The sequence below is a fragment of the Sinocyclocheilus anshuiensis genome, unplaced genomic scaffold (assembly GCF_001515605.1).
Source record: "Sinocyclocheilus anshuiensis isolate Anshui unplaced genomic scaffold, SAMN03320099.WGS_v1.1 scaffold1114, whole genome shotgun sequence".
NCBI classification, from domain to species: domain Eukaryota; kingdom Metazoa; phylum Chordata; class Actinopteri; order Cypriniformes; family Cyprinidae; genus Sinocyclocheilus; species Sinocyclocheilus anshuiensis.
The window spans coordinates 2,018,325-2,030,582 of NW_015540838.1; the positions used below are offsets into that span (position 1 = coordinate 2,018,325).

Consider the following 12,258-nt stretch of genomic DNA (forward strand, 5'->3'; position numbering starts at 1 on the left):
TATATATATATATATCTATACATTTTTGTTTCGTTTTAATATTTTAATGCATCAAGTTAAATTAAATGAAAATGAAATATGTTGCCTTAGCAACTAAATGGAGAAAATAAGTTTAAGGTTTTTAAATATTTGTCAGTTAATGTTTAATTTATTTAAAGGAACGAAATTGTTTTAGTTTAGTAATTTATAGTTTTATTTAACTTACAGTTTTAGTTAAATACAATAACCCTGCCACCTATCTGAATAATGCGGGGAAAGTCTCCTCCTCAGTATCTATAGTTATTATAGCCATGATTCAACTTACTTTTCGAAGTAATTTCCCAATTTAAATACTAAAACTGAAGATGTATTCTTGCCCTTTTATGTACACCTGATCAAAACTGTACTGCTGTGTTGTCTATATAAATAAATAAATATATGTACATCTATATATACATTATTCTCATTATGATTCAGTGCATGCACATTGCCAGACATTAATAATCCAACAGACTTCATTATTTACTTCAAATAAACAAACATCATTATGTAACAATCCGTGTTTCTGTGCGACACTGAAACGTTTGTCTCGAAGTCCTTCGGGACATTTTGTCCTGCAGTCAAATTTAATCTATCATTATCTACCCAAGACGACTACAGCACGATGATGTCTGATTGTCTGATTTGCTTTAGCGAGTAAATTTGTCTAGTGATTTGACGAGCAACTGCACAATTCCCCAAGATGTTTGTGACGATGTTGCGGATTGATTATGAGTCCTCTCTCTTTCTCAGCTCCGGGATTAATTCAGTTTGCCTGGCCCTGCTGGATCAAGATGGCGCTGGCAGAGGCGGGCCATTCCTGCCTCTTTTTTGCTTATTTTAGCTGCGCGTTCATTTAGAGACTTATCTGAAGATTAGTCCTAAAAACAATCGGAAGATTGGGTCACGTTCGACGTTCTTTACCTCATATAATGGACGAGTTTCTGGCTTTCCGCGAATTCAGATGATCAATCCAATCGAGTGTTTCGGTGATCGATCTCAGTGCTCAGCCTCGACGCGCCGCCATCTTCTGCTCTCTGATCGATTGATAGTGGCCGAGCGAATGTGTGGAAGTTAAGCACAAACGCGCATGCGCGAACTTTTCCTGTAATTGTTTTGACCACATGACAGCGAGCTTTAGCTATTATTAAATACACTGATCAAATCATAAGACCAGAGTGAGGAAATGTCTATAAAATAAAACGCAGTTAGGTTATGAATTGGGTCATTAATGCATTTTAAACACCACCACGAGTTACATAGCCTATTAAAATATGGTTATGATATATGCAAATCTAAGGGGTCAATTTTTAGTGCACATTTTAGTCATTAACTAAACAGTCAACCATTACTATGTCGCTTTGGGCAAAAATGGCAGGCCTACTTCTTTTCTTATTTAGGTGATTGGATTTACTTAATTAAGCTCATTAAAGTTATTACATTCCCAATTCACAATCAGATCTGTAATACATATTTATGATTTATTTTTTAAAACTCATGTAATGTTTATATAATATACGCTTTCAGTGCTGGAAAGCAGTGCCTAAACAAGCTGGTTTTCTTGTCTTAATTGGTCTGGTTTTAAAGGGGTTTGGGCATTTTCAGCTGATTAGGCTTGGGCCTATAGCTGATTTCAAAAGAACTGTAAAGAAATAATGTCTTAATATGTAAAACGGGTGCTTATTTTTTTGTATCGTGAAAAGCGCTGTACAAAATAAACTTATTTACATGCATTTGTATGTGGTACAACACAGTGACAGGTTGATGGATGACATGAAGCACAAAAATAGTATATGATAAGAGTGAATAATAACAGCCGACTCTATTTATAGAAGAAGTACTCAGAGACACAGAGTACCTGTCATTTGCTCATGATGTCCACTGTAATGGAAGTGGACATGACCCAAATCATTGACTCACAAGCTCAAAATACTCATCAAAGGTGTTCTGGTTTTATTCGGTTCTAAAACAGTGTTTTATTCACCCAACACAACATAGTTTTACAGTTAGAAAATATACCTTTTAATAACAATAACAATCAGTTCAATTAATAGGTTTCTGTTCTAATTGTTTGTCATACTTACAATGAGCTCCAAATGTCTGAGACAACTACTACTAAAATTGCTTTTAAATGCATTACAAATGATATTATCAGCAAAAAAAGTTGAGTGAAAAGTTAACTTTTTGAAAATATCTTAGTATTTGGTATTTTGGTATCCTTTTCATTTCATGACAGCAGTATTTGAGCTACATGAACTTCACAAGTTTGTTTAAAACCTGATGCTTATGTTCTCCAGCATGATTTAAATGACTCAAAGAGCATCTTGAACTTCAACTGAAGCAAGAACATCTGAGTGTTTGCAGAAAGAGCCACGTGATCAATGTAACAAATTTGATTAAGTTTAGTGACATCGAAATGCAGAATTGAAACCTTTCTTATTAATTTAAAGACATATTTTTCTTTCTTACTGTCAAAACCCTAAAATATTCTCTTTCTTTGCAGATTTAAATTGGATTTTGACTCACAGATGTTCAATGTGGTCTCAGACTTTTGGACCCCACTGTATATTGTAAGGTGATATGTATTTAGCAGGGAATTGACGTTAGCAGTGCATTTGTCTTAAATGTTTCGAATACATCTGACAGGATTAAGTTCCACTCAAGTCTAATGAGAAGAAATGAGAGAAGGTCATGGAGGAATGACAAAGCAGGACTAACCAACTATTATTAAGGTCATTTATCACAGAGAAACAGATACAGCAGGAGAGGAAAGATCTAAATTTTGATCTCTGTGCGGAACGTCTGTGCGTGCTCCAGTTTTGCAGTGTTTCTCTGTGCTTTTATAGTGAGAGTCCCATCAGCCCCTAAACATGACTTCACCGAGGTGGGGTCTACATCCTCTGGTAGCTGGCATTTATGGGTAAAAGTGTTCATCACTGTTCCATCAGTAGCAAGCTGTTGAATAAAATACATACATAGGAGAATGAATGATATTCTGAAAATTCATTTGGATTATGCAGAGGCCTGTGTCTGTTTACCTTTTCAGCATGAACTTCAATCTGATTGTTTGAGGTGGTGACAATCACATCCTCAGGTGAGAAGTCTCGGACATCCACTGTGAATTGATATGTGTCTCCCAGAGTCTTGATGTTTCCATCTGTTTCTGTTCTGTCTAAAGGAAAAAAAAATACAATCTAATATTACAGTATTATATGGCTCTCAGGATATCGCCAGCAACTCGCTCTCTTGTTTCATACAAACGCAACTGGTGCCCTCTTGTATCTCAATTATGTAGGCCTACTGTGTATAAAAAAAAAAAAACAGATTTTAGGGATCTATTAATTGGCCTATTGTAAATTGTTGCAGTGTTGTTGCTAAGCAGATTGTTTTGTCGCCGACATTGTACAGGTTTGGTCACATGTACCATTGTTTGGCAAATTTTCACGAGCCAAATCCAATCATTTCAATGCAAATCCACACAAGCGGTAATTTTGCAAGTGTGAAAGATTTCCCCACACTGATTTTGCAGCAGGTTCAAGTTGGTAATGCGGATTTGCCACGTTGACTAACGTTAACAGAAAGCTGCTTGGTTTGAAAGTGACTTTGTTTGTCAGCTGTGCTTCATCGATTCGCTACACTATCAACTATGGACCTTAATGGACTTATTAATTAGTGGAAGGGTAAAATAATATACAGCCAAGCATATAGAATTGAATCAGATCAAATCAAAATTCCCCCCATGTATTTAGACATTATCAAAGACTACTTTAATATGGCTGATTTGTAGATTGTACCACAGATTATTGCGCTGTATATTCATACTTCCCATTCATTTCTATGGTGGTCATTTTGATGAGTGTAACTTATTTTTTAAAGACCATTTAACCTTTTCTAATCATGTCCATGATTTGTGTGTATGTGTGTGTGTTCATGTAGAAAGTGCCATAAAAGTCACCAAGGTTTGCAAAATTCTGATTAAGTCACAACACAAAACATTAATTCCGATGAAGTCACAACATAAAATGTTTCTGTCTAAAATGGCCAAAGACCACCAGAGAGTTAATTAAATCTCATGCATATTACATCTCATGTACAAATGGGCATTCCTGTGCATTAATATCACTTTCTAATGATGTGCAAAAATGTGCCTTGGTGAATCTCAGACCAGCACTTCATATCCATATATATTACACTCAGCAACAGACCGCCCTTGCACTGTTAAATCATTCCCCAACAGTGAAGTCACAGCATTGGCTCTTGCCCAAAATATTCCCTAACCCTCTCTCTGCCTCCCAGGTGCCCTTGTATAGCACATTTGAACAATCTGTTGTGTTTACACATACTTCTACACGTACCAGGATGCAACTGTGAATATAAAATATATCTGCCTTGACATACACATACCACACAGACAAACAGTCAAATGTCTTATGCAGTCTTGAAATGTATATACATAAATAAATGTTCAGGCCTCATGCAAAGTCAGTATCCACTATTTTATCTACAGTCATTGAAAGAGAAGGAAATGTAATTAGAATGTGAATATAAACAGTACATTCAGATTCACACCCAAGACAAATAACAGTTTTTAACAAGCTGTTTATTTTACATTAGGCTGTACAGATCCATAAAGAACTGGAACCAGGCTTAATAACTCACTTGGAAATCCCAAAGCATCTTTTGGACACATGAAAGATCCAAAGTCCTCAGCGAAGAGTCCTCGGCTCTTCTCCATGTACGGGTTTGTTGAGGTTGAGGATGAAGATGAGGAGGATGTCTGGTGGAAACTGCGCTCCGATCGATAGGCAGAGGAGTTGGTCGCACTCATTAGTGTTTAGAAGGTTTCTTTGCCTCAAATTGATATCCAGTCAGAGCTTTGAAGTGATACAATGAGCACCGAGTTAATAAATAAAGTAGTTTTGTGCTGTCCTTATTCAAAACGCCGTATGAATCCACTCTCAAGCCTCAGAACCTTTCTCACTGTTTGTGTTAGGTCTGGTGTGGCTTTTGTCTGTCTGACTGTCTTTTATATGGTGGGTCTAGCCTGAGAGTTTTTACTTCTATGTGTGTGTGTTAATTGTGGGATGACAGTGTGCTATAATTATCCTGTGAGGGAGAAGGGCTCTGTGGTCGGAAAAGTTTTGTGTGATGAGGGTTTGAGGTTGAGAAAGGGGCTCTGACAAAAACTCAAAGATAGGAAAGGGAGAGAGATACAGAAGGAGAGAGAGGGGGGTTGAGTCAACAGCTGACATTCCAGACACTCGCTCCCTAAAATAGCCATTCCCTTCCTCTCTCGTTCCGTGTGCTCTCCATCCATTTCTCTCCAGCCTGCCATCCACAGCAATTTGCTGTGATTTGCAAACGCACTCTCACAAGAGGCGTCAGAGGCTGTCAACCAGAAAATTATAACACACGACCCAAGGGTGTTCATCATCTCTGCATAAACAACAATGCTGAGGAATGCAAGTTCAGACAGTGGGTTAACAGAAAGATGGAAGGAATGTTGATGAGAGTGTGAAGTTGAGGGACAGATGACGTTAGGAAAATGGATTAGGAGGCATTTGTTTTCGAAGGAGAGTTGTTAATAATAGACAATTTGGTGCTGGTTTACTCCTCATTACAGAAATTTTTTTTTCTCTCTCATTTATATGTGCAGTTTAATGCACTGATTTAAAATTATAATTATAATTGATAATAATATAATTATAATTATTTTCATGTTACGGTCAATAACCGATCGATGGCAAATATTATAATTCTATCAAATTTTGTGTAAATAAATAAATAAATAGTCCTAAAAGTGAATTTTAGGCATCACAGCATTATAATGTACAATATGAAAAATGGATATTGATTTGCTAAAGATTGCATTTAACAGTGTTATTAAATTATTAGTGATTTTGATATTGCTCATCCCTATAGTGTTAAGATAATTCGGCCATAAATGAAAATTACATCATTATTTACTCACCCTCATGCTGTTCCAAACCTTCTGTGGAACATAAAAAAATATATTTTTGGATATTTGTTTAGTTATTGTTTGGTTAACAATATTTTTCAAAACATCATCTTTTGTGTTCCGCAGAAGAAAAGTTTGGAATGACATGAGGGTGAGTAAATGACAGAATTTTCATTTTTGGGTAAACTATCCTTTTTAGATGTTCATAATTGCACTTGAAGTATTGAATGTGTTCAAATGATAAACAGCATTTCTTTGGAGCCTCTGTGTTGTCCAGAACGACAAATCTAGTGTCCTCTCATGGCATGGAATCACACTATATCACTTTCAAGACTTTCACAGATTGTCTAAATCTAGCCGAGAAACTTAACTAACTCATACAGCTTGTCATTAATGTAGCTCTTCTAATTTGATTCTGTGCTGGAGAGAGAAACAGAGAGAGAGAGAGAGCAAGAGCAGGAGAGAGCCTTTAATCAGCCAACTGTATAATCGCGACTAGCACAGTTTGTCCTCAGGCTTAGTGTGAGCTCACTTCAGAAAGTTCACTTGATATCTTCCCAAGTATTCAGCTAGTTATATGGATGTCATTGGACAGCCCTCAGGGAATGGTTTTGTACTAGCATGAATAAACATAAGGGTTTGTTGAGATACATGGGCCAAAGTTTGAGCTTATATATAATAATATATAATAATTGAATCAAAAATACCGTAAAAGTGTACTATCGTGCAATATTATTGCAATTTGAAATAACTGTTTTCTATTTGAATATATTTTAAAATGTCATTTATTCCTGTGATGGCAAAGCTGAATTTTCAGCATTATGACTCAAGTCTTCAGTGTCACATGATCCTTCAGAAATCATTCTAATATGCTGATCTGCTGCTCAAGTATTGGTGCTCATCACAGGATTAAACTACATTTTTAAATATACTGACATAGAAAACAGTTAATTTAAACTCTAATAATATTTCACAATATTACTGTTTTACTCTATTTTGATGAGAATAAATGCAGCCTTGGTGAGCATAAAACACTCCTTTCAAAAAACATTTAAAAATCGTAATTATTCCAAACTTGTATATACAGGTGCATCTCAATAAATTAGAATGTCATGGAAAAGTTCATTTATTAAAGAAGCTAACGATCAACGATCCTTTCATTGTCTGTAAGTATCAAAGTATGTATATACATTACTATTGGTACTGTATGCATGTTGAAACACATATTATACAGTATACAGAGGGTCCTTGGCCTGAAAATGTTCCAATGTCCATTGCAATATATCTAGCTCAGAGAGAGAGTTTGTGTTGTGCTACACTATTTGTGATTCTGTCAGCTGCTGATCATTACATAACATAGGATTATCATTGTCGCTCAGTGTGAATTGCTTGTTTTGCTAGGACTGAGAGACAGAAGTACAAGAGCAACAGACAATGCAGCTGTAAATACAAAAAACAGAGACTCAAATTATAGTACCAAAACAAATCATACAATAATAAAGGCTGAGATGGAAAAAAATGCATTTAAATAGCCTGGTGGCATCCACACGCCTCATTCAATATGTTTTTTTTTTTTTTGCATTTGCGGCTGTCATGATTCTATAAAAACCACCGGTGTCTGGACCCATCTGAGAAAAATGAATGGAAATTGACAGGGAAAATGAACAGAATGCGTAATGACAGAGGGTAGCCGCTCATCAGTCATGGCGGGAGGGAAGGATTATTATTGTGACATTTCACACATATTCACCCTGTGATCCAGTCACTCCTCTAGGAGTAACAGATTGAGTCTGTCAGTGGGAATAAAACAATTCCAAAATGATCAGGGAGTTTTACATTTCAAATAAACTGAAAGATGAGAAAGAAAGTGCATTTAAATAGCCTGGTGGCCTCCACACACATTGGTCAATAAATACTTTTTTTTTTTTTTGGCATTTTCAGCTGTCATGATTCTATAAAAAACAACCAAAGTCTGAGAAAAACTAATTGAAATTGACAGGGAAAACGAACAGAGTGTGGAATGACAGAGGGTAGCCGCTCATCAGTCATGGAGGGAGGGAAGGATTATTATTGTGACATTTCACACATATTCACCCTGTGATCCAGTCACTCCTCTAGGAGTAACAGATTGAGTCTGTCAGTGGGAATAAAACAATTCCAAAATGATCAGGGAGTTTTACATTTCAAATAAACTGAAATTTCACCTTTTGTCACTCAAGTTTGCAATGAGGGTTGTGCCACAAATTATGGGATAAACTTAGAGAGAAAAATCCAAAACCAAAGGACATGAAATTGTATCAAGTCAATAAGATGAGTTATCTATTACTTTGTGTTTTCAGAGTGCATAGAAAGTGGTTCCATCACAATTAAAGCATTAGCCCATGCGAGCCCTCAGCTAAATTAGTCAATAGTGAAATTATATGAGCTTGTGCAACAGTAATGGCTTTATTGCACTCCGTAGTGTGTGAACAACAAGGAAATGAATAATGCATCTTGCTGTTTGTTTGAAAAGTTTAATTTATCGTCTGAGTTAGTGCTGATCATTGTGACTATACAGGTGCATCTCAGTAAATTAGAATGTCATGGAAAAGTTCATTTATTTCAGTAATTCAACTCAAATTGTGAAAACTTTTCCACGACATTCTAATTTATTGAGATGCACCTGTAATATACATTTCAGAGGGCAGGAATTTACGCAAAAAAATATATATTTACTTATATATTAATGATTAATATATTAAATTATTTATTGTATATTGTATATTGTATATTGAAAATATACAGAATAATGTATTGTGTTAAAATATTAGAATACATTGAATAATTCATAAAGAAATGCCGCTTTTCATATATTGTAATAGATGTCATTTTATATGGAATTAATAATACATATGTGATAAAATATGATAGTGTGTGTATAAATATTTTTGTATAACTATATATGAATATATAGACATTCACATTTATATGGAATATATGCACACAATTTGAATATATACAGTATATACTGTATATATATATTATATCACTCAATCCTTTTAGTTATGTCAAATCTCATTTTTTAACCCATCAGTTTGCCATGACTTTAACAAGATATACAACTGTCTAAAAATTCTAAATTGTACTATTTGTTTTCGGTGAACACTTTTTTCTTATATATCATCACACATTTTCATTTATGAAATGCATGAAAAAAAAGCTATTACATGTAAAAATGTAGTGCAGTTTTTGTCTTCATTAGATATATTTTAATATGTATCAATATAGCCATATGTGGTCCATGCATATATTGCAGTATATTAACAAATTTAAGCACTAGTTTCCCATATATGGAAATGTATTATTTCATATTTTATCTTTCAGTTTTTACCATATATTTTTGTTTCGTAAGGGACAAGAGGGTAGTAAGATGCTAATTGTGTGAAATACAGGATCCAAATGATGCATTAATGTTTTTATTGTCTGAAATAGCTTATTGGATTAAATGATTAAATTATAATATTAAGTATTTCCACACAGCACTGTGTCTGTGTGATTTTGGAAATTCTGTGTGAAATTAAGAAGCTCAGTGAAAATGAGGGATTGTGTGTGCGACATTGAGTCAAGTGAATGATTTGTGTGGTGTGTGATTGCTTTAACCTTGAATGAAGGTTAATGCAAAATGAATCAGTGCTTAAACAGAGACCATATAAGGGGGCAATCACATTCTAAATTATGCAATACATGAGAAAATCTGGGTACACATTTTTTTAATTCAGGCTTCTCTTTTCACCTGTTAAGAAATGCCGTCAGGGCTCATTAAAGCATGTGAGTGATGAGTCCTGATGACAATTCTAAAGGTCAGTCTGGTTCTATCACTTTCTGCTCTCTCGGGCTTAACAACAAAGATTCATAACACATCACAGGTCATTTCATTAACCACCTAATTAAAAGTTCCAAAAGGCCACAATGAGCTCTGTCTCAATGACATTTGTGAGATCAAAATGAATTTCAGAGAAAACAAAAAAGGAAACTTCAATTTCACATTGTTCCAATTCAGTGGCTGCCCAGAGGCAAAGCAGGAGAGGACGTGCACCATAAATAAGTTAAAGCTTAATTTTCCTTTCATGCTACATCTGGTGACGCCAGGGTAAAGAGTTGATATTGACCTCAACGGTCTTTCATGAGTCAACAGGCTGAAAGGTGAGCTCTCTTTAAAGTTTATTTTTTAGTTTTCAAGTGACTTTGGGTTGGCATTAATTCATTCACAATACTTTGGAACTTCCTAAGTATCTGTTTTGTCATGATTAGGAATAATGTGTCAGTCGTACATAATCGTGATGACATTACAATGTCCTGCTTCTTACATGGCTACTCACCAAATAAATAAATTCATGGACATGAAACCATGATTATTTTTTAATTATTTTATGATTTTTATAATTGTTTATAATTTATCATTTTTATAATTGTATAATTGTACTTATAAGAGTTCGCGGATTAATAGCATGGTGAGTGGTCTGATACAGCGTTGCCATATCACCTTATTAAGCTATTTTCTTTGAATGTGCAAGGTAAATAACTAGGAGAATACCAAAGAAAAACTTTGCTCTACAAACCAATATGTTTATGATTATGATAATAAATTAAAATAATGTGGTAACAAATGCCTGTTACCAAGCAGCAAACAGAACTGTTTTTGTATAGGTAAAATAAAGTTACAAATGGCCATGCATTGCCTCTTACAATAAAGGTACAGTTCACCCAAAAAATAAAATGTTGTCATCATTTACTTAACATTACCCTCAAGTTGTTTAAAACCTTTATGAGTTTCTTTATTCTGTTGAGAATAAAATATTATGAAGAATGTGAGTAACCAGACAGTTGACGGTAGCCATCGGCTTCCATAGTATGGAAAAAATAATATGGAAGTCAATAGCCCCTTTCACACAGTAATACCAGTAAATTGCTGTAAAATTATCAGAATGACTTTATCGGATAATACAAAAGTGCACTGTTCACACAGGCAACGACGTTCCGTCTTTTTACCGGTAAAGCACCATTCACACATCTGAAAATAAAATACCGATAAATTCTGTGACATCATTAACCAGAAATGACTTCTTAACGGCTGTGCCTCCCGGGGTTGTGTTTGTAAACATGGAGGAGTATTTGCGGTCAGTGTTTTTGTTGATGTTTTCATTTTTGTGTCAAACGTTCACATTCATGCAGCTGCTTTTGGACCAGAGACATTGTATTAGATGACTTCTATGGGATTAGATCTCTGCCACAATTCTGCGTGCGAAAGATCATATTTTGAGCGCGCAAAAGTGCGTTTTGCACGGACGCGAACTGAGTTTTGTGAAGAAAATGTTTGTCTCGCAAAGAAGAAAGTATTTAGAGCGCACAAAAATCAATTTTGCATTTAAAATAAGTTTTTGGATGTGTGCAGACCTTCTCTTTTGTGCGTGCAACGTTTCACTAGCTTGCTCACCTGATGCCCGCCCTCTGTGCTCTCTAAATGCCAACGGCTCGCTTGCTCAACACAACCCAGTGTTACAATATGCCATAATTCCAGCCAATCAGAGACCAGACTGCTAAATTCTGATTGACTGCCTTGACAACCAATCACAATATTCCTTGCATTAACTCGACAGCAGAAGAGGAAAAATACAGTGCATGCATAATTAGAATACAAGTTGATATTCTGATCATATTTTATTCCAAGCACATCTGACCAATTCCAAACGACATCAATCTTAATAACTACTATTAATCTTGTATTTAATCATTTATAATTGATATATAGTTATTCATGAATGCTGGAAGTGAAAAATGGCTTATATTCAGGTGTGCATAATTATTAAGCAGATTTTCTTTTACAGATAAAATGAAAGTCAAAAATTATTAAATGCCCATGAGAAATATTCAAAACTAATACAATACTAGAAATTTCAAAGTTAATGCCATTTTCCAGAACTGCAACCTACCTGGAGTCTCCAGAAGTACAAGGTGTCAGGTGTCAAGTATAGAATCCTAAAAAATGACCCCTACTTAATAAGAATCACATACTGAGGTGTAGTAAAATACTTGAAGATTGATTTTTTTATATATAAGCTTTATAGACAGATAAGTTGAGAGGTACTTGAAGGACCAGCACCACATCCTCTTGTACCACTGTTTGAAGAATGTATCTGCCAGAATCTGGCAGTAAGTTTTGGGAGTTAATTTTTAGTCCATCTCAAAATTTTATCTGTAGAAGATAACCTGCTTAATAATTATGCACACCTGAATATAAGGCG

At 35.0% G+C, this 12,258-nt stretch overlaps 2 protein-coding genes across 3 annotated transcripts in view; both read right to left on the reverse strand.

The window, feature by feature from the left end:
* Positions 1 to 1,065, reverse strand: part of LOC107687428 (zinc finger and BTB domain-containing protein 17-like) — an 8,544-nt gene extending 7,479 nt beyond the window's left edge. For both annotated transcript variants that reach the window (XM_016484774.1, XM_016484773.1), the window contains exon 1: positions 943 to 1,065. The gene's annotated coding sequence lies outside the window, so the exon portion shown is untranslated. The remainder of the gene's footprint in view (positions 1 to 942) is intronic.
* Positions 1,066 to 1,958: 893 nt separating this feature from the next.
* On the reverse strand, positions 1,959 to 5,158 carry LOC107687480 (heat shock protein beta-7-like). Its single transcript, XM_016484838.1, has 3 exons — positions 4,678 to 5,158; positions 3,057 to 3,190; positions 1,959 to 2,973 (listed from the first exon to the last, which is right to left on the reverse strand). The coding sequence occupies exons 1-3, from the start codon at positions 4,844 to 4,846 to the stop codon at positions 2,794 to 2,796; spliced, it is 483 nt and encodes a 160-aa protein (XP_016340324.1). The 5' UTR covers positions 4,847 to 5,158; the 3' UTR covers positions 1,959 to 2,793.
* Between the last annotated feature and the right edge of the window lie 7,100 nt (positions 5,159 to 12,258).

Bases quoted from the DNA above. Each gene is read 5' to 3' on its own strand.
- LOC107687480 (XM_016484838.1), bottom strand. From the start codon at position 4,846: ATGAGTGCGACCAACTCCTCTGCCTATCGATCGGAGCGCAGTTTCCAC. The intron at 3,191-4,677 runs GTGAGTTATTAA...TTTTTCCTTTAG, and splicing joins AGATGCTTTGGGATTTCCAA to ACAGAACAGAAACAGATGGA. The intron at 2,974-3,056 runs GTAAACAGACAC...TTTATTCAACAG, and splicing joins TTGAAGTTCATGCTGAAAAG to CTTGCTACTGATGGAACAGT.